At 42.3% G+C, this 24,709-nt stretch overlaps 1 protein-coding gene across 3 annotated transcripts in view; it reads right to left on the bottom strand.

Moving 5' to 3' along the window:
• Positions 1–675: 675 nt before the first annotated feature.
• The window catches only part of FBLN2 (fibulin 2), a 127,968-nt gene continuing 103,934 nt past the window's right edge, over positions 676–24,709 (bottom strand). For all 3 annotated transcript variants that reach the window (XM_044451484.1, XM_044451485.1, XM_044451486.1), the window contains 9 exons: positions 23,059–23,193; positions 20,175–20,312; positions 19,709–19,852; positions 13,486–13,614; positions 12,131–12,256; positions 9,886–10,002; positions 9,658–9,786; positions 4,759–4,882; positions 676–2,239 (listed from right to left, as the gene is read on the bottom strand). In XM_044451484.1, coding sequence (XP_044307419.1) covers positions 1,882–2,239; positions 4,759–4,882; positions 9,658–9,786; positions 9,886–10,002; positions 12,131–12,256; positions 13,486–13,614; positions 19,709–19,852; positions 20,175–20,312; positions 23,059–23,193 — 1,400 coding nt within the window. In that variant the 3' untranslated portion in view covers positions 676–1,881. The remainder of the gene's footprint in view (positions 2,240–4,758; positions 4,883–9,657; positions 9,787–9,885; positions 10,003–12,130; positions 12,257–13,485; positions 13,615–19,708; positions 19,853–20,174; positions 20,313–23,058; positions 23,194–24,709) is intronic.

Here is a 24,709-nt window from a genome sequence, read left to right as displayed (position 1 = left end):
ACAAGTTCCTCTCAGCACCAGGGGGCAAGGGGGAAATGCCTAAAGGGGCCCACCCAATCCAGCGGAAAGAGAATGCCGTGCAATGGCACAGCAGCAGAAAAGACCAGGTGCACGATACCCACTCCTGACCCATTTCCTGTAGAAAGCGCAATTATGTTTGCCATGCAAAGGCTGGCACTGAATTCCTGTGCTGGAGTTACATCTCTAAAATGCAGATGACCACTCTATACGACTTGGTGCGCCCACAACTGGAGTATTGTGCTCAGTTTTGGGCCTCTCATTACAGGAAGGATATAGCCAGGTTGGAGTCAGTGCAGCGTAGGGCCGCAAGGTTGGTGGGCGTTTTGCAGGGGATGCGGTATGAGGCGAGATTGAGGGAACTGGGTCTCTTCAGCCTGGAGAAGAGGAGACTCAGAGGGGATCTGTTGGCAACATACAGGTATGTGAGGGGATGTCACATGGAGATGGGTAGAGACCTGTTCTCCCCTGCAGAGGAAGGCAGAACGCGCTCCAATGGAGCAAAGCTCTGGGAGCCAAGGTCCCTTTAGACGCCAGGAAGCACTTCCTGACAGTCAGGACCCCGAGGGTGTGGAATGGGCTTCCCCAGGAGGTGGTTGAGGCCCCATCGGTGAGGGTGTTCAAGGATAGGCTGGACGTCCACATGGTGGGCATGTCGTGAGCGGAGCCGGCTGGAGCCGGGGGTCAGACTAGATGGCCCGGGAGACCCCTTCTGACTCGCTCTGTTTCTATGTTTCTATGTACCTCCATAGCTTCTGGACACTATGAAAATTGCCCAGGGGGCTTTTCCTAGACATTGGACATCACCAAAGTGGCTGAGAAGACTGTGTCATTCTTGCACCAGAACCAGTACTCCTACTCAAAAGCCAGGGGATATATTAAATACATAATAAGAGCTCGTCGTGCTGTGAATTGGTTGTGAAGCCTATATTGACATCAGCAGTTTTCTCTGGCATTCTAGCAACTCAAACATGCATATGGCTGTCTTGTCTCTCTTTACTCTGTTGCCCAAAAGGTTGATATTTCCACCACCAGACCTGCCCCATTGCTGCCCCATTTAACTGAGCTGCAGTAAGAGGAGGATGCAGCTATAGGTACTGTGAATAGGAAGGGGACAATACCCCAGCATCTGATTTCTCTGTTGGCCTATAGAAAGATATCACTATAAATACTGACTCCGCAGTGCATTTACAGCAGAGTGAGTTCTACCAAAGTATCTTCATGCATCTTCTGCCACAGGGTTTTCTTTTCCCTTGAGAAGCTGTACTGGAAGAAACTTAGAAGATGAAAGGAGGTCACATGCTATCTGCCTGCCTGCCTGCCTGCTGTGCAATTATGCTTCAGGCATTTTCAAGGGCAGGAACTTGCACCTGCTTGCCCAGTCCAGTGGCACTGAAGTCCCTTTTCTAGTCCAGCTGATTTCAGTGCCCCCTCTGAATTTTTCGAGTGCAACCCTGTGTATGTCTGCTCAGAAATAAATCCAATTGAGGTCAATGGGGCCTACTGCCCAGTAAATGCATATAAGGTTGCAGCAGTAAGCAAATAAGTATACCCCCACCCCAAGTAATGGATTCTGAAGTCGTCGCTGGTGCAGTACCAACAGAAGGTTTTAGAACATAGTATAACTACTGTACATAAATTTGCTTTAAAGCTCAAAGCCTTCTTTCACACAGTTAAAAATCCAGAGTTATAAGAAAGGTGAGTTAATATATTTTAAGTTAATTTTACAAAAAACAAAGATTTTTAAGAGCTAGAAAAATAATATAAGAGGTTAGATATAGACTTTCTACCACCATCATCATCAGATCTGATAGAAAAGTTAAAGACAATAGCACCAATAAACTCCAGCTGCATTGCTATGCCTCAGTATGCATGAGAAGTGATGAAAATATAGATTTTGGCCAGAAAAGTTGTGTATGTTCCTTGACGCCAAAGCTTCATTTCCACATCTAACAAAAAGTCTTTGGGTTCCTTTACTTGCCGCTGAAGGTAGACGATGCCTGTGTAGGAATTAAGATTTCTGGTACTGAAGTAGTTTTCTTCATTTCCTTTGTTGATTGTAAGGATTATGTTGTCTCCAGCATAAGCAGGCGAGGGACCAATTCGGAAAATATGAGCTGGGACAACAATGTTAGTTTGGAAGTTAAGCTGATAGTAAGTGATTCGCAGCGGAGTGTTTTGGCACTCCAGATAGTTAAAGCAGTTGATACGCTCACATCTCCTGAGAGAAGAGAGAAAGGAAATAGTTAGCACAGCAGTCAGTGTAATTCAAAAGATACACATCTGGCTGATTTGCAGAGCCCCAGAAAACCTCTTCTCATGTTTTAGGAGAATACACAGCAGAGCTGCAAACATTGAATGTGCAATTAACATCTGCTTGTTTTTCTTTTTCAACACTCTTTACACTGATGCAACTGTGTAAGAACTGAACCTTCCTGGATACCCTACAATGAACACATAGAGGAGCATAGACAAAGTCATATTGTGTAGGGTGCCTGGATAAGGAATCTGTGTTTTGTCAAACGGGCAGTGTTCTGACCAGGCTGTATGAAACCTCAGAGAGCCGTGCTTACAAAGGTGGGCACGTTTTCTGTTTTTATTTCAAGCTGTACATTTCTAGGATGAGGAGCGGCCTTGTTTCCAGTCACATCTCTGGGATGCACCACTCAGCCTGGGATTGCTCTGTAGCAGATTTTCCAGCATAGGCCTTCAGCAAATACAATGGATGTTCTATTGACAGGCAACCTGTCTTGATTCTCATCATCCAGTATTGCTTCGAACCATATGTTCTTCTAGGAAATGTGTGGCGATTGCGACCTGGTTCACAAAGAAGCCACCATGCATGGATTTCCCTGTGAGTCTTCTTGTGTTGGTGGCAGCCATTTTGAATATTTGGGGTGTGCCAGCAACATACTGTAGTGTCTTATGTACAAATTTGGTGAGAATGGCTTTTGGGGTGGTTGACAATTCACCTGCAACCAAAAACATCCCCATGAGTTTTGGTTGGCTCTTTAACCACCCCAGCAACTCACCTTCTTTGGGTTTTCATGCAACAAGAAGTTGTTGTGGTGGGGGCTTTGGTTGGCATGGCAACCCATGGGCTACAGTAAGTATACAAATCTTTTCTGTATTTATACTGTACTCAGGAATGTCCCTTTCCACCATGTCAAACTCTTGAGGGACAGTGAAGATTGCCTGGGTGGAAAAAAGAGGCAGCATATTCTGTCTAGGGACAACTTAGATGCAGGTTATGTTACCTGGAATAAGAGGCAGGAATGTGGTATATGGAGGTCTGTTACAGCCAGCAGGTTAAAGTAGTTAGAATTTATGAATCTCCTCACATATAAAATAAATAACAAGATGCACTGAAACATGGTATTAGAGATAACAACGTGGAAGAGATTATCACTGAGAGTCTCAGAATTCACAGTAAAGGCACAAATCTGTGTCTGTTTAGATAGAAAAAGGCCTACAGTTCCCAGCATGCGCAGGCAGCATGGTGTCCATGCCATCTTGATATGCTGGATCTTTCCCTTTAAAGAAACTGGCCAGGAAAATATCCTCCCCCACTCACAACTGCTGGACTCTTTGTGCCTGTTCTCAGCCTCTTGCCAATAAAAACTAACAAAACAGCCATTAGGAATAACGATCCCAACCCCTCGCAAATCATGTAGCCAATGTGATGATGTCACGATGCCTCGTGGTCAATTAGATGTGGCTCTTTCATGAATGGATGAGTCATTACATCAATGCCTCAGCCAATCGGGGTTGCTTTCCGTACTCACTTTGGAGAGGCTGCTGTGCTTTGCAGGCATCTCTGAGAAATGCTCTGACGGCAGGGTGCTTCTCCCACGACATAGAAGCATTAATGGAAAATACCCCCGTCTGGCTCAGACCCAACTAAATATGCTTCAGGATATCTGAGAGCCTGTCTCTTCCCATCTGACTGGGCCTGCAGTTCAAGATGCTCAGATGCCACCAGGTGGGCTAGTTGATGGGAACACAAGATGGGGCCTTCTCTTTCTGTTTCACCTTGTCTATGGAACTCTCCCCCAAGAAATTTAGGTTGGCCTACTGAGTTTTAGGCAGGCCAGGTGCACTTTTACTTTTGATGGCTTTTTAGTATTTTAAATGTATTTTAAGACCCTCTTAATTCTGCTGTTTCTGTTGTTTTAAAATTTTACAGTTGTTTTTAAGATTTCAAATTTCATTTTTTTTAATTGAAGGGGATCCAGAGTAAAAAAAAATATATAATCCTTCATATTATTTCTATGGGTAGTTCATAGAACAGGCACATCTAATTGAGCAGCATTTTGATTTGACTTGTTCTTCTCTGTAGGAATCGCTGTAAGTCCTGTGGAAATAGTCAAACCAGGGTTTAGGAGACCTGGAATCTAGAGTTTTCGCCTGCAAGAATTGCATGCCATGTCCTTGGCAAAGCTCCTCAGACCTCACTCCACCAGCTGTAACAGGAACATCACAGCAACCTATATCTCCAGGTTGTGAAGGCTGACCTTAATAAAAGATGCGAGTCATTTCAAAATTAAGCAAGTACTGGAGTTTCTGGAAATAATTATCCAACGACCTCTGAAAAAGGTACAGGTAACCTCCAACAGAAGGAGGAGTGGTACATCAAAGCTTTAATGATCACACAAAATAATTATTGCAGAGAAAGCTAAAATAGTGATTTAGCTGTTGCAGATTTGGTGAGGACAGTGTGGGGACTTGGATTGGACTTACATATCAGACACTTTTCTGTAGTTTGGTGGGCACTGAAACAAAAGACATCGGAAGCTGCCTTGGATATTGTAACAAGATTCTGTTGAAGTGCAATTGTGAGTTCCCATAGCGCATTCATCAATATCTGGGAATAAAATATATAGGGAAGATTACATAACACCATTACAAAACAGTGTAGCTGCAACTTTATTAAATTCACACCTCCCCCTAAAAAAAAAAACCTGTACAAACAGACTTTTTGTTAATGAAAAAGTTAAGTTACAATGGGAAAATATTGATATGTACTTTTCTGTTAACAGAAGGAGGAATGAGTTTTGCCACAGCATTAAGCCTGCCTTCTTGACAGGTGTTTTCTGTGAAAAATTAATGTCACTAGAACTGTGTGGTATAGTTTGCAAATAACAAAACATAAAACTAAAAAGGCACATGAAATATGTATGCTTCAAAAATATAAATTTCCAATAAAAAGCACAAAATTCATATAGCTATGGCAGTGGTTGCCAACCTTCTCTATGCCCCACACTCCTAGAAAATGCTTGATTTATGTTTGTAAACCCTACTAAATTAATATCACATTTGAAGATGAAGAGGTGAGCTTCTAATTTTGGAACCACAAATTGAACTGTGGGTGAACAAATTGAACTCAGGAAAAAGGGGGCTTAATTCAGTGCATAAAATTCAAATATAAATTGAGCACATAGAAAAATTGTAAACAGTAAAATCAATCCCAACTGCAAACATAAAATTCAAGGACTTCTTTGTTCCTTCTTCTCATTCACGATGTTGTCAAAATATGGAACTTTCTTGCTGATTGCGATCCACAGGTCTGCCTGTGGATTCAGGCAATTCCTGGATTTTCTCTTTGTTGATTAAAGAGAACAGAATCCAAAGGCAAACAAAATAATAAGAAATAATTTTATTATTGGAATAACAAATTTGGCAAAAATGGGCACAATTTGCCAATGTTGGGGCAAGATGCAACCTTCTTTGTCACACTCTCCGAAATGCCATCTTGCACCCCCTGGTGTTGTGGGAGCCCCTGCTATATGGGGAGGAAAATCATTGAAAGAATGAAAATGCATATATGTGGAATAGTGCACTTAATATGCAATATTTTAAAGGGTATATAAAATGCAAAGGAAAATGCATAATGTGGACTTTTAAAGATTCCAACTTGATATGCAAATAGTTTGGAATGAACCTTAAAGTGAAAAAATCCATAACCTGAGTTGTTCAGATTAATCCATCCATACTGGAGTTCTCTGTGTCTCAATTAAGATGCAAAAAGACAACCAACAGCCGTAATTTTTCACATATGTAGGAACCTCTATGGGTGGGTTTACTCATGCAGGTCTGGACTTTTTCCTCTTTGTGGAGCTGCCTTTCACTTGGACACATCACATCTTCATTTGGTTGGGAGCATCACATAAGATTTGTTTTCAAAGCTCCGAAAAGCATATTTGAGCTGACTGCAATTCCATTGTATTCAGATGAATTTATTTCTGCATAATGTGCTTAAGTCAGAATTAAAGGCCCCTTTTGTAACTGGGCACAAGAACAATTCTTGAACAATAAGATGACAGAATATTAAGCCATGGTTCTAAAGATATGGAATACCAGATGCAGTGGATCCAATTCCAGCAAGGGGAAAAAAAACTGGGCTCAGCTTTTGTAGCCACACAGAAAATTCTCAAATGTCTAGACAGCTTTCAATGGTTTGTGAATAAAATAAATGTTAACAGACAATCCATGTGGCAAAGTACTGTGGTAAAATTTGCCAGTTGTCATACAGGAGACAGGCTCCTAAAGAAATACTGTAGCTTTCCCCGAGGGTCTAGAATTGCTCTTGCATGAAGTGTGGCTTGGTTTAAAAGCCCAAGGAAAAAATTAAATATAAAGTCAAAGCGAAGTAAAGTAAATTAAGCCCCCTCTTGCTGATTCTTAAAACTAGGTAAAAAAGTAAATTGTTTCCATATGGTCACAAAATGATTTACTTCTCCATCTTGGCTCTCTGAAGCTTTACCACACAACTTTGAAAACAATGATCCATAACATAAAAATCTACCATGCCAGTTCAAACAGATCAGCTTGAATTCACTAAGCCGTAAAAAGACCATGAATGAAATGGAACAGTGAAGAGAAGAGAAGAGAAGAGAAGAGAAGAGAAGAGAAGAGAAGAGAGAAGAGACATTCTCTTGATTTCAGGGGAAAATATCCTGGATAAAAACCTGCTTTTCCCCCTTCCCTTCCATTTGCCCTACACATGGTGGTGAAGAGAGATCAGATCTTATTCCGTTCATAGGGCCAAAGTGTGCAATGCTCAGGACCTCTGGAGTTCACACATGGTTGTAATTTTTAGATGGGCTTCATGTGCTGGAAATCCAACGTGCTCAAATCATGCGGTCAGTATCTCCCCAAAGTCTGTGGATACTGTCCATGCAATTTAGGCATGTCTACTATCACCAGTTGGAATTAAGATTGCTGGGAGAAATATCAACAACCTCAGATATGCAGATGATACCAATCTAATGGCAGAAACTGAAGAAGAACTAAAGAGCCTCCTGATGAGGGAAAAGGAGGAGAGCACAAAGGTTGGCTTGAAACTCAACATTAAGAAAACTAAGATCATGGCATCTGGTCCACTTACTTCCTGGCAAATAGATGGGGAAGAAATGGAGGTAGTGACAGATTTTATTTTCCTGGGCTCCAAGATCACTGCAGACGGGGACTGTAGCCAAGAAATTAAAAGACGCTTGCTCCTGGGGAGGAAAGCTATGGCAAATCTAGACAGCATACTAAAAAGCAGAGACATCACCCTGCCAACAAAAGTGCGTATAGTCAAGGCTATTTTCCCAGTTTCAATGTATGCCTGTGAAAGTTGGACCATAAGGAAGGCTGAGTGCCAAAGAATTGAGGCCTTTGAATTGTGTGATGGAGAAGACTCCTGCGAGTCCCTTGGACTGCAAGGCAATCAAACCAGTCAGTCCTAGAGAAGATCAACCCTGACTGCTCTTTAGAAGGCCAGATACTGGAGATTTATTTATTTGTTTAGGATTGGTGGGGTTTTAATGTTTGTAAACCACCCAGAGAGCCCTCTGGGCTATTGGGGTGGTATATAAATGGAATAAGTAAGTAAGTAAGTAAGTAAGATGAAACTCAAATACTTTGGCCACCTAATGAGAAGGAAGGACTCACTGGAGAAGAGTCTAATGCTGGGAACAATTGACGACAAAAGGAGAAGGGGACGGCAGAGGATGAGGTGGCTGGATGGAGTCACTGAAGCAGTTGGTGTGAGCTTGAGTGGACTCCGGGGGATGGCGGAGGACAGGAAGGCCTGGAGGAATGTTGTCTATGGGGTCGCAATGGGTCGGATATGACTTCGCAATTAGCAACAACTATATTCATACTACTATATTATGGCCACATAATGAGAAGGAAAGATTCATTGGAAAAGACCCAATGAGTCTTTTTGCATTCAATCTTCCCTTATGCTGGGAAAGATTGAAGGCAAAAAGAGAAGGGGAAGACAGAGGATGAGATGCTTAGCTAGTGTCAATGATGCAATGAACATGAATTTGGGTGAACTGTGGAGGATAGTTGAGGACAGGGGGCCTGGCATGCTGTGGTCCATGGGGTTGTGAAGAGTCAGGCACGACTGTGTGACTGAACAACACAACCACCACCACCAAACATTACACCCATGCATGGGTTTCAAGAGATGTCACAGGTAGAATACTTTTGGTCCTATTCCAAAAGTAGAAGAAAAGTTAAGAAGACTATCAGCCAGAGCATTCATGACTTGGCTGAAAGAACATCCAAGGATCTCCAGTTAGGTTGACTGCCCATTTCACCAAGGGTAAGAACTGTTTTAGATTTTTAGAAACGCCAAATTTCAGGCAATAATTGTACTGGCATTAATATGCTATCAGTGTTGCACTTCTCTTAGGAAAGCAAGAGAGACCGCAAGAGAGAGAGAGAAGCAGGTGCTCAGTTTCAGACACAACGGTTTAAACATAACAGTACTTGCATATCGAACAATGCCAGTGGTGCACTATGAGAATGGCACAAGCGGCGTGTGACTAGGTCAGCCATTCTCAGTGGCTGGCAGATACTCTCAATAACCTCCTGATTCTTGGGACTATCAGTTGGAGGTGGAGGCGGACAGCTGCATCAGTGCGGCCACAGTGACATGGGGACACTTGTTGGCCTAATCTGAAGTCAGAGGGTACCACGAACAGCCTGCCCAAGGCTCACCAAAATCTGGAGCCAAACCCTTAAAGAAGCACATGGGAATGTTCATCACTCAGAGATTCTCAAGCTTTACAGGCTGTAACAGGGGAGCCCACTTTGTCCAAATTCCCAAATCGCTGTTTCTCACAAGATGTGGTCCACACTTGAACGATCTCATCCCAAAGTGGGAATGATCTCCATTGCAAAGCATTACATTGGAGACAACTTCAGGCAATATAAGACTCCGGTCCACAAAGGGTGATCTGCGATGGCTGACCCATATGTTATGGTTATGTTATGACCCAGAAGTCATCATCTGATGCTACACTAAAGGAAAGATTAATCCATATGTATGAATTAGCTCCTGCTTCGCTGAACAAGTAAACTGGACAAGAAATGAAATGCAACAGAAGCCGACAATGGACAAGCGTCTCCAAAATTATCCCCTTATCCAGTTCTTCCCATGACAGGAGGTTCTGCCTAGACTTGGAGATAAATCAAAAGAACTATCTGCATTTTCTTCTCACAACACACCACACAGGAGAAATAGAGCCTCTTACAGTTTTGCCACTATGATTTCACTCACCATAATGATCATACTACTTCACAATGTGATGAGAGGACATAAGCTTCTCTTAAGAACCTGAGGCACTTCAATCTCATTCTTACCTCGACAAGTCCTTCCATTTGCTCCCATGGTATATCCTTGATCAGGACAAGCACACTGGTAACTTCCGGGTACATTCAGGCAGCGGAAAGTGCACAGAATACCTGCACTTTGTGCACATTCATCAATATCTGGAATAAAAGCAATTTCAAACATGAGGACATTGACGGCAACAATGTTCTTCAACGGGAACGTACAGCAATCTTGGTACAGAAAGATGTGCAATGTACCTTTACAAGAATGGCCGTCTTCTGCTAATTGATAGCCTTGCCTGCAGTAACACTGATAGGAGCCATAAATATTAGCACATTCTTGACTGCAGGGATTGTTGTCACATTCATTGACATCTGTATAAAACATGAGTGTAAAAATCAGATTTATTCAGTTGGCATAGCTCTGTAACTGACCAGCATTAATTGTTAAAAAAGGCGAAAATGCCTCCTTGCAGAGTCACTAAATAAGTTGCCTAATGCAAAAATTATCATGTGTCTGGTGGCAGGAAGATAGTTGTCTGCCTTAGATATAATTGCTCTTTTTAGGAGTTGTGCATATGGGTGGAAGTGACCCAGAGTTTCATCTCATCCTTCAGATGCACGCCACTCCCTGTAAACTGAAAATTGACTGAGGATCCAAGAAGCATATTCAGCATTACATTTTTGTGGTCTCTACTGAATAAAAACTTCAAGGAATTCTTCATTTGCTCAGTCAAATAACGGATAAATTGCCAATTCAATGTAATAGATCTACTTATTACCAAAGGTTCAATATATTGCATTTACCACTAATTAGAAGGGAGGTTTATCTGTAACGTTTTGCTTATCTTCCCTGGATGACTATAAAATGCAAAAAACAAGAATAGCTTCTAAACAACAAATAAGCATGCATTTAATTCAAACTTCCATTAATTAAGCTTGTTGATCATCGATCAACAAATATTGATTAATCTACTGCTTTAACAGATTAAAGATTGTAGCATTTTTTTCAAACATGCTATTACCACTCCAGCCTTATAAAGAATAGATGAGCCTATTCTGAAGTTTTATGGCTTGTGTATATATCCTGTACATGCAATATTGTCTCCAATTTTATGATTTTTACAAGTAAATGAAAGTAGACCACATATCAATTAAGGGATGTGTCTGTTTCAATAGATGAAAGGACTGCTAAGATTGCTTATATCTTGGGTCTGCATAAAACAGAAATGAATTATCCAATTATATATATTGGATAATTTCTACAAAGAAAAGTTTTCTAAAAGGAGGAGGAAGAGGTGGCAGCGGCGGCAGCGGCAAACTTGCATGAGTGGAAAGGCTCCTCGTACAAGTAAGCTCTGCTGAATTCTCCAAATGTTCCTGCCTTCCTCTGCTCCTCTGTTCCCGCCACAGTCTCCCTCAGCCAATGGAAACCACTTATGGAAGGGTGCAAGGGGCTTCTGTGGGGGGAAGGAAAGCAATGTTTTGTGCATGGAGTTCTGCTCATGGTCTTTGGATCTAACTCGCTGTCTCCAGTCAGCATTCATGTATTAATACTGCAGTTCAGATTAAAGAGAATTATGGTGAAAGTATCACTATGAGAACATAAGCATGAACAGGAAAAGGGGGAAGAGACTGAACGGTCAGTACAAAGTACTTCAATTAGAGTGAATTTACAGGGGGGAAATCAGTTTGCCTGGAAAAATGGCACTCAGGCTGCAGCCTTAGGTACACATTGTAGGGATAAATCACTGAATTGCAGAGCATTGTATTGCTGGTGATTTTTCCTGACAGCCTTGTTATTGTTGTTGCATTTCTAAGTTCTGGGATTTCATCTGTAGTTGCTACCATACATTCTGATTTTTTTCAACCCCTCCGAAGGACCCATTTTGCACAGTGCATTCATGGTGATGTCTAAAGCTGACCACAGTCAAGAGGCTCGACCACATTAATTTTAACCCAAATGGAACAACTAACCTTTAGAATAGGTGCAAAAATTATTTAACTGATCCAACCAAAGAAATCTGCACATATAAGGATTCTCACACGAGTGTATCACTTGCCACATCACCAGCACAAATATGATGCACATTCAGTTACATATCAAAATGTACACATGGGTGAGGAAACATGATATTCCTTGGAATGAAATGCATATTAAGAGACACAGTATTTATTTATTTATCTATTAAAATGATTGTTCGGCTGCCTTTAAGAGTGGAAACCTCCCGATTTGAATTTCCCTTCCTATTTATGTTTTGCACAAGCAAGTGTGTAGTACAACCCACAGGAAGTCTGCTGTCACCTCTAGTGCTCATAAAACCATCCGCTTGCCAACACAGATAAAAGCCAGTCACTTTTGTCAGTCTGATCCATGTAAAACCACGGATTTCTGGCTAGGACCGAGGCATACATACTCAGGGATGCTCATATACCATCCCCGACAGCAGTCCTCTGCATGCGTGGCGCCATGCTTTTGTCCTGGAAAAGAGCCACGAAGTACCTTCACAGTGCTTCCCATCATAAGCCAGGCGGAAGCCAGAGGAGCAGGAGCAGTGATAGGACCCAGGCGTATTTTCACACGAGTGTTGACACAGTCGGCCTGGATAATTCCAGCATTCGTTTATATCTGCCGGGAACACAAGGTGAACGTGAAGATAAAACAGTTCTGAGAGTCAGGGAGAGAAGAAAATGGCAAAAGTGCTCAGAGCTGCTTTGAATAATTGCTTTGCTCTCGGTCTTTATATTTCCTTATACATTGTACTCTAATTAGTGTGAATGAATGTCGAAACACAGAAGCTGACAATTAGTGCTATTATTAGGAATGGATGTTCCCTTTACTTCTGCAGAGTTTTCTGTATTTGCACTCTGCATTCTCAGATGTTTGTGAAAAGTTTCCACACATGGGTTAGCCTTGCTTTACAAACGACTTCTGCACATGCTACTAATTTTAAAGTTTCCCAAAAGAGCAGTCATGCAAAGGGATTACACAGACAAGGGTCTGCTCATGCACTGCCAGGAAGGCGGTGCTCACACGTATTAGCCCTTTGAATGGGCAATTTTGTGTAGCTAATGGACTTTAATTTATTTATACAGAATCAGTTTGCAGGATTGCTTGTGATTTGCACTGTCAACACTCATTCTGGATTAGGCCATCACCGGGCAAGACTGCCAAGAGCAACAATTCAACTCACAGCTCTGCAACACACACAAGAAGGGTGCATCACTGTATCTATTGTTTTGCATTAATCTGTGATTCTTTTTAAAAAAATATAGTCTCCCAGATATGTCCTTAAACATATGCATCACAGCATTCTGTGGAGTATGAAATCTGGAAGACATCTAAATTCCAACCCTCATATTAGTCCAAGAGGTACAGGTTAGATCATTACATAAAGGAATCTGGGGAGATTGAATTCCTCTTGCATTCTTCAGTGTAAATCCCTGTTTCAAACCCCGTATCACCTCTCTCCTTGATGCAAAGGTTGGGGAAGAGGAGGAAACACCTTCAGTGAGGAGACATTCCACCCACGGAAGACAGATGCTGAATTCAATCCAAGACACAGAGAGAAGGAGGATGAAATAGTATTTAACTTATGAGTAAGGACTGGATTAGACTGACCCTAATCAATTGGTCACACTGGAAATAAAATGTGGACGTATTCTCAATACTGCTTCTGATGAAAATAGGAGCCAGTCACTGTGAACGAAGGTGAATTCAGAAACAAGTCTATTATCTCCTTCGAGCTTCGGTGCTGTGGAATTAATAATTGAGCTGGAAGCAGCAGCACATAAACATTGGCTTGAGGTTTGCGTCTCATCAATCAGCGATAATGTCTTCTCCTGTGCTATACATACCGATACAGGTTCTGCTGAACGAATCATACTGATATCCCATCTTGCAGTCACAGCGGTAAGCTCCAGGTAGATTGTGACAAATCCGTCCATCTCCACAGCGGTGTACGCCAGTCTGGCATTCATCAACATCTACAGAAGCAAAAGGTAGCAATTACTCTCACCGCAGTGGGCCAAGCTGATGGCCACTCTCTGGATATCACAGTTTGCAGAAAGCTGGATTGAATGAAGACATTTGCATCACGAGAAGCAAAATGGAGCAGAGGCACTATGATTTTTTCCCCTAGCGCTGCAGGAAAGGCAATGAGCAATCACTAGTTCTCTTTTGCCAGAATGGTTTCATGCAGTTATATGTTTTTCGTGGACAGAAGCAGCATTTGAAATAAAATAAAAGCACAACTTGCAAGGCCCTTAAGGGAGCATTACATTTGGTTCCTCTCCTATCAAGAAAAGATGTGCTCTTCATGTTATTATAGGCAGTGGCATCTATATCAACATTCTCCTCTGTTGCTAGTGAGGCTTTGCTTTATTGCACCACCGTTTTCCTCTCTCCAGATATACCCAAGATATATGAAAGTTTCCAATGGTTGCAGCCATCCCTGCCATGGGCCACTAGACATGTACCACTATTCCAGGTGGGAGCCTGTATTGCGGGTGGGAGGAGCGGCCCCGGCATCACTTCCCAACACAATGAACAATCAGAGGTACACGCAGACAAGCCAAGCTGGAAGCACAGTTGGGTTCCCTAACCAGAGCACCACTTATCATCTCCCAAAGACGGGTATCAATCATATATTTAATAGCTAGAATTAAGAAGTACCATATTATTACATTTTGGACAGAGTCTCTGAGGAAAGATTCTGGTATGTTTGCACTTAAATTCTTCTTGGGGATAGGATAGCCCTTTTCTCACCCCATCAGTCCTGTGGTAGCCAAAGATCTGCCAACCTGGTTTTCTTTTTCTAGGATTATTTTCTAGATTCCATATTCCTTAATCTGGACCTTAAACAGACACCTAACCTTTGCCTACTTCCTGCTAAGGCAGTGATTCCCAACGTGGGCTACGCATACCTGGGCTACACATGCGTGTACGGACAGGAAGGAAAGCATGAAGTCAGCGTCCTTTCTTGGACATCAGCAGCAACTATGCCTGTCCAAAGCCACATTTGCTCTATTTTGTTAGAAGGAGCTGGCTTTGCTCCAGGAGGAAAGTAACAAGCCCCCTAGATTTTTAAGATCTCCTTTCTTCTAGCTTGGACAAAATCTCTGATTTGAAAATGAGCTTTCTCCACTTGGCATTTTGTTACTTGGAGTATAATCTTTAGGAGAGTGATCAAACTGTCTTCTTAAATTAGAAAGGGATGCTTTGACTTTGCTTAATTTCAGCTATGCCTGCTTTGAGCATTTAGAAGCAACTAAATTTACCTCAGTGGGTATAAACCAGTGGTAGAATGGTAAAAGGGGCTCTGGTTGGATGGCCAGTTTTGGAAGGTGATGCTTGGGGAATACTGCTCAGCCCTGTAGATTTACCAGCATGGGGTTCTTCAAAGGCCAGTTTGTCTCCCATAGAATTTGACATCTACATGAAAATTATGAGTCTGTCATCCAGAGTGCATTGCCATCAATACACTCATAAAATGCAGCTCTATTTCTCCTTTCAACGCCGGCAAATGAGGCTATGGATGTGCTAAACTGGTGCCTGACCGCAACAATAGACCAGGTGAAGGCTAACAAACTGAAGCTCAATCCAGACAAGACCAAGATGCTGTTGGTGAGTGGTTCCTTTGACTGGATGGCAGATGTTCAAGATATTCTGAGTAGGGCTGTAGTCCCCATGAAGGTGGAACTCCATAGCTTGCGGGTGGCTCCTTGGTCCATCCTTGTCAGATGGCTTCAGTGGCCAGAGTGCCTTCCATCATGTCCAGCTAGCAGTCCAGCTATACCCATATATGGACAGGGATAGTGTGGTTTCAGCAATCTGTACTCTGGTAATCGCTAAACTAGCTTGCTGTAATGCACTGTATGTGGGGCTGCCCTTGTAGACTGTTCAGAAGTTGTAGCTTGTGCAAAATATGGCAGCCAGCCTAATAACAAAGGCTGGAAGATAGGAACATAGAAAACAAATTCTGGCCTGATCGCATTGGCTGCTTATAAGTTTCCAGGCCCAATTCAAAGAACTGGTTTTAAGCTATAAAGTTCAACATGTCTTGGAACTTGATGGAATACTTGATGGAACTTCTCTCCCAGCTGCAGTCTACTCAGGCAGGATGGTGAACCTCTGGGGCCTTCCACCAACTGCCACTTTTGAAGGAGGCTTAGTTGGTGGCAACAAGGAAGTGGACTTCTCAGTGGTCATCCCCCAATTCTGGAACAAGCTCCCCAGTGAGACCCACTTGATGCCAACTCTCCTAACCTTTTGGCACTAGGTTAAGACTCTGACAAGTCCTTTAACTGCTTTACATACAACAAGGCTGTTTAAACTTGTACTATTTAAGTTTTTAAATTAAATTAAAATTTAAAATTAGGATTCAAATTAAGTTGTATATTTTATTATGCATTTATTATATCAATATGTTATATACATTTTATTGCATGTTATGCATTGCTGTAAACTGCTCAAAAAGCATCATATATTGGATGGTATAAAATTACTACCACTACTACTATTATTATTAATAATAAAAATTGCTAAGGACTTGAAAATCCTTTTCCATCTTCTTCCCCCTTCCTTCCTCTTTCTCACGTACCTTCCTGCCTCAACTGTCATCTCCACTTTTCACATCCCGAGGACTCACAGGTTCTTGTTAAATTTGGGGTTTTAAAATCTTTAGCTCACACAAGCATAAGCTTTTATGTAATGGGGGGCTTCCCTCCACTCATAGGAAACACCTCACGATTTTTGCTTCCACACAACTCTCTGTACTGAGGCAATTGACAGTTTGAAATAGCACGGAGGGGGGGAGGTTATATGAACTGTTTTAATACATCTGGTTATATGAACCTGTCCTATGTTAAGTTGTTTAAAATTTGCCTTTAAATCCCTATTGAAATTATGAAGCTTTTATGGTTATTTATAGTTCATATTTTTATTGTATTTTATGACCTGTTGTATACCGCCCAGAGAGATTTGACTGTCGGCAGCACAGAAATAAAGTAAATGAAAATAGCCTGTTCTTGGCTTCTGGATATAGTATTGTGCTGTTTGGATGTTTGCCTGAGCCTCACAGGATAAAGGTAAGCGAGGGCAGAGTGTGCCCAGAAAAGCCCCCTGTCCCACCACCGCCGCCACTCTGTGGAGGTCTGAAGGACCTGTGAAAGTCTGAAAAGAGCTTCCATCTCATTTGGCTGAAGGCAGTTAGACGCATCCCACAAGTCCGAAGGTGGGAGCCCACAGACAGACAGAGGGACACTGGGAGCAAGTGTGCAAAGTGTTCTCTACTTACAGGATCGGGTGAGTTCAAATGACAGCTTGCAACCCCCCCCCCCCCCCCAGAGACACATGTTTGTAAATGCATTTGATCTCCTTGAGCAGGGAAAACTGGCTGGAGAAAGTTTTATAAGCAAATTAGCTAAATGCGTATCTGTAGCATTACAATGCATAGATAACTTCGGTTTGGTTAGAAATAGTTCCTGGGGTTTATTGTTTTCCCTTTTTTTCAGTCTACCTTCTTTGATATAAGGCTAACAAAGGATGAATCAATAACTGAAAGCATGACCATGTTTATTAAAGTGCTGTGTCTTTGCTTTTCTCCTTGCATCAGAGGAAGTATTAAAAAGTTAATTTTAATACAGATTTAAATCTGCAAATTAGCAACTTTAGTTGCCATTAGTTCATTTGTTCAGCCCCTTGATTAGTTTCTGTGAAACTGTGTGTTCCCATGTGCTCTGCCTTTAATTAGGTCCAGAACATTATTCAGTCAGAAGTGTACCATATTTCATGATAGCTACAGCATTTTTCAATTAAATATTGGAGGAAAGTGCTGCTAACCAATCTACTGAATTAGAGAAATTGAACAGTATTGAGAAGAAGAATTCTCTAAACAAAAAGAAGCAACTGCACAAACTCCATTCTGTTGTAAGGACTTGTCCAGATGATCTATTTCTATTACCATAGTCCAATCTGAAACCTAATTATCCACAGTGATGCCTCTTGCAAAAGAAAAGAGGAAATTGGAACCACAACATCTCCTGGTTCTGGTTTTAGCTCTTCTCCCTTATTTAAAGGAACCACACCAAAACATTAAGACCCTAAGCAGAGAGGCACAGTGCTTTCACATACGATGTCTTGCTAACATTACAAAGAACCACAGAGTTTCTAAATGGATGGCAGTTCTGGTTTCTGCACTCAAATTATGCCAAGTTTCTAAAGGAATTCTTATGAGTGCTCACCAAAGCTGGACAGATGCAGAAAACAGCAGATGCCATGGAACAAGAACAGTGGTGGTCTGTTGTCAGCTGCGAGCATTTTAGGATCCTAGGGCAAGACACCTTTGATGAGCCCCCTCCCTTGATGCGACTACCTTCTCACTGTCATAGGGCCCACTTGTTCCTGCTCCTCATTGTCTCTCTCCTGCTTCCTCACTTGCTAACTTGACAAGCTATGATCCAGTGGGTTCTCTCCACCTCCACCGCTATGGTCTGGACCAGCATGAGAGGTCGGCAAACAAACAGAGTGCAGTGCAGAAGAGGTGGACTCTCCAAGGAGCTCCTGTCGATGAGACCCTGCTAGGAAGTGGGTCCTTGGCAGGTGCCCAACTATGCCTGTCCTTGCCACAAGCGGTGATCAGGGACTTAGGTCATTGTGGAACTGGGGTCACCTATGAGATGACCATGCATATTGCTTTGGACATGAAGCACACAGCTAAAATGGTTCTGCTCCCTTCCCTTCATCACCCCGCATGCCTGCATTTGTGATACATGGACTTGAAACAAGCAAGTTTACTTGAGCACAACTGCCATACCTGCACCACTGAGCAACCAGGATGGGATGCCAGGCCATCTGCACAGCCTGCAGCTTGACAGCCGAGCCAGGGGCGCATTGAACAACACGGGGTAGGTGTACAGCTGATGCACCTGCCCAAGCCACACGCTGCCTTCCCCAGACAGGCACAGGCAAGTCTACCCCACTCTTGCTTGGGCTGCTCTTCAGCTTCAGCAAGACTTACAAATCCCAGTACAGTCCGCAAGTCACTCAAAACTGTCCCGTTCGCAAACCCAAATGTGCCTGGGCACACATTTTCTTCTAAAATGTTTGCAAATTCTGGAACTCACATTCACAGTCACAAAGTGTGTACTTGGAAAGTTGCATAAATTTCTCCAAGGCACAACTTTCCTCAATTTGCAGCTCTCTCAAAGCAGCAACAGTGCCAGTCGTACTTCCTTGGGGAGGGTGTTCCATAAATGAGGTGCAATCGCAGAGAAGGCCCTTCTCCTAGCCATTCCCCTCTCAATTGGTGGATGGTTCATGGGGAAGGACCTCTGTCAAAGATCTTAGTGATCGGGAAGGGTTATCCGGAGAAAGGTGTTCCCTCAGTAATCCTGGCCCCAAGCTGTTTAGGGCTTTGTATGTTAATGTCAACACTTTGAATTGGGTGCAGACTACAACAGGCAGCCAGCACAGCCAATGGAGGACTGTTTTAATATGTTAATGGTGTCTAGTCCTTGTCAAATCCACGCCGCCCCATTCTAGATTAGTAGGTGTGTGTGGCTCAAACACAGCCCCACATAGAACAAATTGTGGTAATGCAAGCAAGAGGTTTACAGTGCATGCATAACTCTGGCAAAGCTCTGCTTACCCAAGTAGGAACAGAGCTGAAAAATCAGCCAAAGCCAGAAGAAGGCTCTCCTGCCACCAAGTCCACTTCAGGAACAAGTGACAACTTGGGGTCCAGAAGGACCCCCAAGCTACAAACCTTGTCCTTTAGTGGGAGTGTGACCCCGTGCAGGACAGGCTGAATGCTTCCCAACTGGATGGGCAGTTTGCCCACCAACAGCAGCTCCGTCTTGTCTGGACTGAGCTTCTGCTTATTGGCCCTTATCCAGTCCATTAACAAGCCCAGACACCAGTTAAGGACAGGAAGTGTACATTCTTCCATGCATTTATGGGGATTTGGGATAGACCTATGTGCAGAAGATTTTCAAAAGTCATTTGAATGTAATGGGCAGATTTTTTAAAATGCATTAAATCCATCCAGACAGTCAGCCAGTTCCTCAGTCTAAGCCTTACCAACACATCTAGTTCCATCTTCACTTGAGTGATACCCTCTGCTGCAAATCAAGAGGTTTCTCTGACAGGTATAAGACCCAACGGTATTGATGCAGTTGAATCCAGCCTTGCATGGTTCAGGAAGTGATGTACATTCATTAATGTCTGTAGAAAAGAATATGAATGAATGTATCGGTAAATCAGAGAGCCATCTTCCAGCTGTTGTTCCTTTCTTGTCATTTGGCTTTTGATTTATCATGCAACACATTCCTGGCTGATGTAACTGGGAAATATAGAATACATTTAGAAAGATATCATTCTATAACTCGAACTTAAATTTAATTTAAGTTTTGTAAAAGGAAAATGATTTCAGATAGCTAAATAAGTGGCTCTTTAAATTGCACTAAGTCTGACCCAATCTGGGTTATAAATATGAAAATAACTGGAGCTCATTCATTTAGGAATATATTGTACAAGCTCAACTCACCAACACAATTACCCTCTGGATCTTGTAAAAATCCATCCATGCACCGTTGCTTTGATTCACAATAGAATGATCCTTTTGTATTTTGACAGACAAAGTTTATCTTGCAGCTGTGAGTTCCTCTTTCACATTCATCAATATCTTTAAAAAAAAAACACACACACACACTCCCCCAATTAATTTAACCAAAGATTTTCTCATTCCTTTGTAGCAGCTTTTAGCTTCTTTGTGGGTGCGCTTTCAGAGGATAACTTTTCAGCAAGATGCTACAGTAAGGGCCATCATCACCACTGCATGTAATATACCTAAACACAACCATCTTTTACTACTTAACTCAGATCTGGTTAAAAAGCATTACTCTCTATATTGTAGATGTTCACACACATAGCAAAATGTCTGCTGTTGGGCCTAGTCCTTTGCTAAATACACTAAAAAAGTATGTGTGTCTTCATTTTATGTCAAAAGCCATCTTAAAAATACTGAAGGAAAGCCAGCCAACTAGGGAGGCAAATGTTCCCATTTTTTGCAAAATCCATTTATTCACAAAGCTAAAGAGAGGGATCTGCTGTTAAGTATCAGAATCACATGTGATACACTTTCAGTTGTAACTTGAATTGCCAAGGTGAAGCATCTTAAGATAATAATTCATCGACTCCTAATATAATGTCATATGCAAAAGGACAACGATGACAGCAAGTAATCAGTCACTACTTTCAGGGATGCTTGAATTTTAGGCATAGAGGTCCATTATTAACTTGAGGGCCACTTAGGCACCTGCTTTGTAATCCTTAATATAGCATATTTGAAATTTACTAGCACATTAAATGTGTCTGGTAAACAGCGATGTACCAAGGAATGCTGTTTGGCAGGTGCAGATGCCTTACTACACTCTACAAATACTTTCCCATGAAATCATAGCTTTGGAAAGCAACGAATGATTACTGTGTTGACCCCTGCCCCCTCCCACATGCATAACAGGATCAACTGATGTATGCTGATGTCACCACACCCCAGATCTCCTATTTACTGCTCCCCATGACTTCATTCATTCACATATGAGAGGGAGAGGGAGAGGGAGAGGGAGAGGATGGTACTCTGCAGCACCTCACTGCAAAAATTCTGGAGAGGACGTTGACAGATAGTTTCCCATGCAATGTGTTTTCATCCCTGTGGGTGGAAATAGGGCAATATTTCCCTATTTCTGCAATAGGGTGCCTCCCAAATCCAGGGCACAGAACTGGCCCAAGAGATCAGCTAATGAGAGATCAAAGACCACGGATAAGGCTGCACACCCGCTGCCTCTCCCCTGATCCCGTCAGGGCACCCGAGGGTGACTGCCTCAAAGCTAAGCCTGAGATCAAATTGGGATGGGTCTGTTTCATCCAAGAGCACTCAGAACTTAGCTGCCTCCATCCCTTCAAGCACTTTACCTTGGAGAAGTAAGGACCAGTGGTCAGCATATGGACTCAAGATGGACTTTTTCAGGAACGGACACACTTGCAACTCTTTCAGATGAGTACAGGCTCTACAGGGGGACAGGGATCTTTCTCACTTTCTGCTCAGTGCAGATAAGCTGAGCAGGGCTTACAGAGACATGAAGATCCAGGTGGAGCCTTTGCCATGGTCATCTCCATGTGGGGGATGTGTGAGAAGTGGAGTCATTGCTTCCCAAAATAAGCAATATACTCTGGACCATCAAATAGTTCAACTACGGGATAGGGCAAGGGAGTCCCTGTTTCTGGAGAGAATTTGAACTTCTCAGTGAATGAAATCACACCTAAAGACCTTTCTGAAGCATCAGAGCAATCAGGTACTACTGTGCTTGAGCCCCAGTTTGCAAGATGGGAATAACAGCAATGCTCTACTTCACAGTATTGTTGTGTGGCTGAATTAACAGATAAGGGCTCTGACTTCTCTACAGTGTTGTGACATATATACAAGCCCTGCCATTACCCACATGCAGGTTCCATTTAACTACAGGGGGATATCCAGTTGAACAAAGAGTAGGATCAGACTGCAGTTAACTAATATAATCATCACAGAGCAATCCTATGGGGAAAACTTCAGTGAGGAGCCTCCTCATTCAAAGAATTCAGAAGGGCAGCAGATAGAGTGGGGTGGCTGGAGGGAAACTAGATATGCCAGCTCCAGGGTCACCATCTCTCCCATCACTTCTCAAGAATGTATCAGGGAAAGGAAAGAGTTCTGGATCCTGCAGTGCACAGACAGTGGAGGAAAGGTACTGGTGGAGGCTCCTGTTGCCACTGCAAGGAACTTGCAGCCTCTGGGGTGAATCTGCGACCCTCTCTTTCCAGCCATAGAAAGGGAGGAGCACAGTATTCAGTGGTCCCCAGGATGCCGTCCAAGAGACCAGCAAATTACACCCTTGGAAAACCAGTTGGATGGGGTCTAGGACTAGCATGTTGGACTAGTTCCTAGTTTCCACTGGGCCATAAATCTCATCTGATGATGTTGGACCAAAGCCCTAACTAGCTTCGCAGGGATTTTGTGAGAACAAAATCAAGAAGAGAAGGATCCTATAAGCCAACTTTGGTTTTTGGAAGAAAAAAAGGTAGAAAAACCATAACAGAAAATGTTGTGGTAAACTGTTTTTATAGAGTTTCTTTTAGAAAAATTCCTTCAGTTTAATTGTGATTACTTATTATAAATAGTATATATAAACAACTACAAAATGGGTTTATGATCATACATAGTCATCCTATATATAGACTACTAAATGTGCTGCTTACAAAACAGAAAACCTGAATTTTGAGTCAAGATTCTGTCACCTGGGAATATGTAGAACACTTGATGTGACCAGCACATGAACTCAGCATTTGGAAACCCATCACCACACATCCCAAAATAAGTGAAGTCCTGGCCTTACCAATACATTCACCATCCTTCAGTTCATAACCTGATTGGCAGCTGAGTTGCTGAAGACATGTGAATGATCCAATTGTGTTGACACAGTGTTCCCCTCTCTTACATGTATGGGCATCTGTTATACATTCATTAATATCTGCAAAAGGAAACAGATGTCGGTATTACTCGTACATAGTAAAGGACTTGCCTCTTTTAAGTCCAGAGAAAGAAAGTTCTCAAAGATGTAGCAGAAATAATTTCATCCAGAGGAAAATGCTTACATGGTGCTATTGGCAGAATTTCCTGCCAATATAGGGTAGCTTAAAACACTTTCTGTTTATAGGTAGAGTTATGAGACATAATTCTTTTTTAGATTTTAGCAGTGAATGATTTATTCACCAAGGTCACAGTGGAAAGAACTGATTAGACAGAGAAGTTCAGAACGCTTTGATCACAATCTTGGAATATCATGCACAGACCGACCACAGCTAAGACAGCAAATATAATTCAGATTTCATGTTCATTAAAATGTTTTTGGAAAGACACAGTCACTTGGACACAGCATAGCACGAAGGACATACATGACTGCAGGAGAAAGCAATATGAAGTTAACAGCCTCTTTTGCTAGTTCTTAAGAATAACCCAAGTAAGGATGGATACATCTGCCAGTTGCACTGTCTTCTGCAATAGATTTTTAAAAATCTTCCTTACATCCGGTTTGTGCAGATTAAGTGATAATCAATCAATCAATCAATCAATCATAGCCAGTCAGTCAATCAAGGCCCTGAGCAGTTCAACGTGAGAGGGGACCGTGTTCTACTTTACCTGTCAGAGTTTAAAGACAAGTACTGTGTTAGAAATAATATGTGGCAACCCTTATTTGGTACCACAAACATAGCTGAAAATAAAGGGATTCCCACTCAGGCTTTGAAGAGCTAAGTACTGAACTTGGATAGACAAATTTGCCAGTTTTGATTTCTATTTCTATTTTGAATTTGAATTATTTTTCAATAATTTGAATTGTTGAATTATTTTTATCTCAGGGTGTTTTCATCCCATTCACACAGAAATCTGTGAATTTTGCTCTCAGCAAAAATGCACTGAACAACATTCCTAATCATCCGAAAACCAGGCTATTTGAACCAAGTACTAATTGGAACCAGGGCTTGAAGAGGATCCATGCTCTGGGCCTTGGAGGCTCTGGAATTTAATGTGGAAATTAATCCTTTCAATTGTCGCCATTTTAATGTAAGCTTCATATGGTTAAATCTAATGATGACAACCAGTCTTTTCAAGCAATACTTGCACAAAGGAGCTGGAAGACTGCAGGGGGTTTAGCCTGCAGGGGAAGTGGGATTTCCAGGTTCTTATATGTCAAGGGTGGATGTTTGCACCATGATTGACCCCAGTAACCGCCCTGCACTGTTAACAAGCCTGAAAATGAAATGCAGCAAAGATCCTGAGTGGAAGGTGAAAGCATTAATGAAACAGTTAGCCCAGGAGATACTCCTGGCACTAGGAGGGAGGGAAGGAGAGATTTATGCACCAGTGCCTATCTAAGAGGCGAGTCCCTGCCAAGGAAATCTGGCCAATGGTATTGCCCTAATCCTTAGAGGTGTATGTTGCTGGCAGCTGGAGAGTGCGAGGGAGCGGGGCCTCTTGGGATTGGCTGC

This window comes from Varanus komodoensis, unplaced genomic scaffold (genome assembly GCF_004798865.1).
Source record: "Varanus komodoensis strain SLA01 unplaced genomic scaffold, ASM479886v1 scaffold6_2, whole genome shotgun sequence".
Lineage (NCBI taxonomy): Eukaryota > Metazoa > Chordata > Lepidosauria > Squamata > Varanidae > Varanus > Varanus komodoensis.
This window is presented reverse-complemented; position numbering and strand designations above follow the sequence as displayed.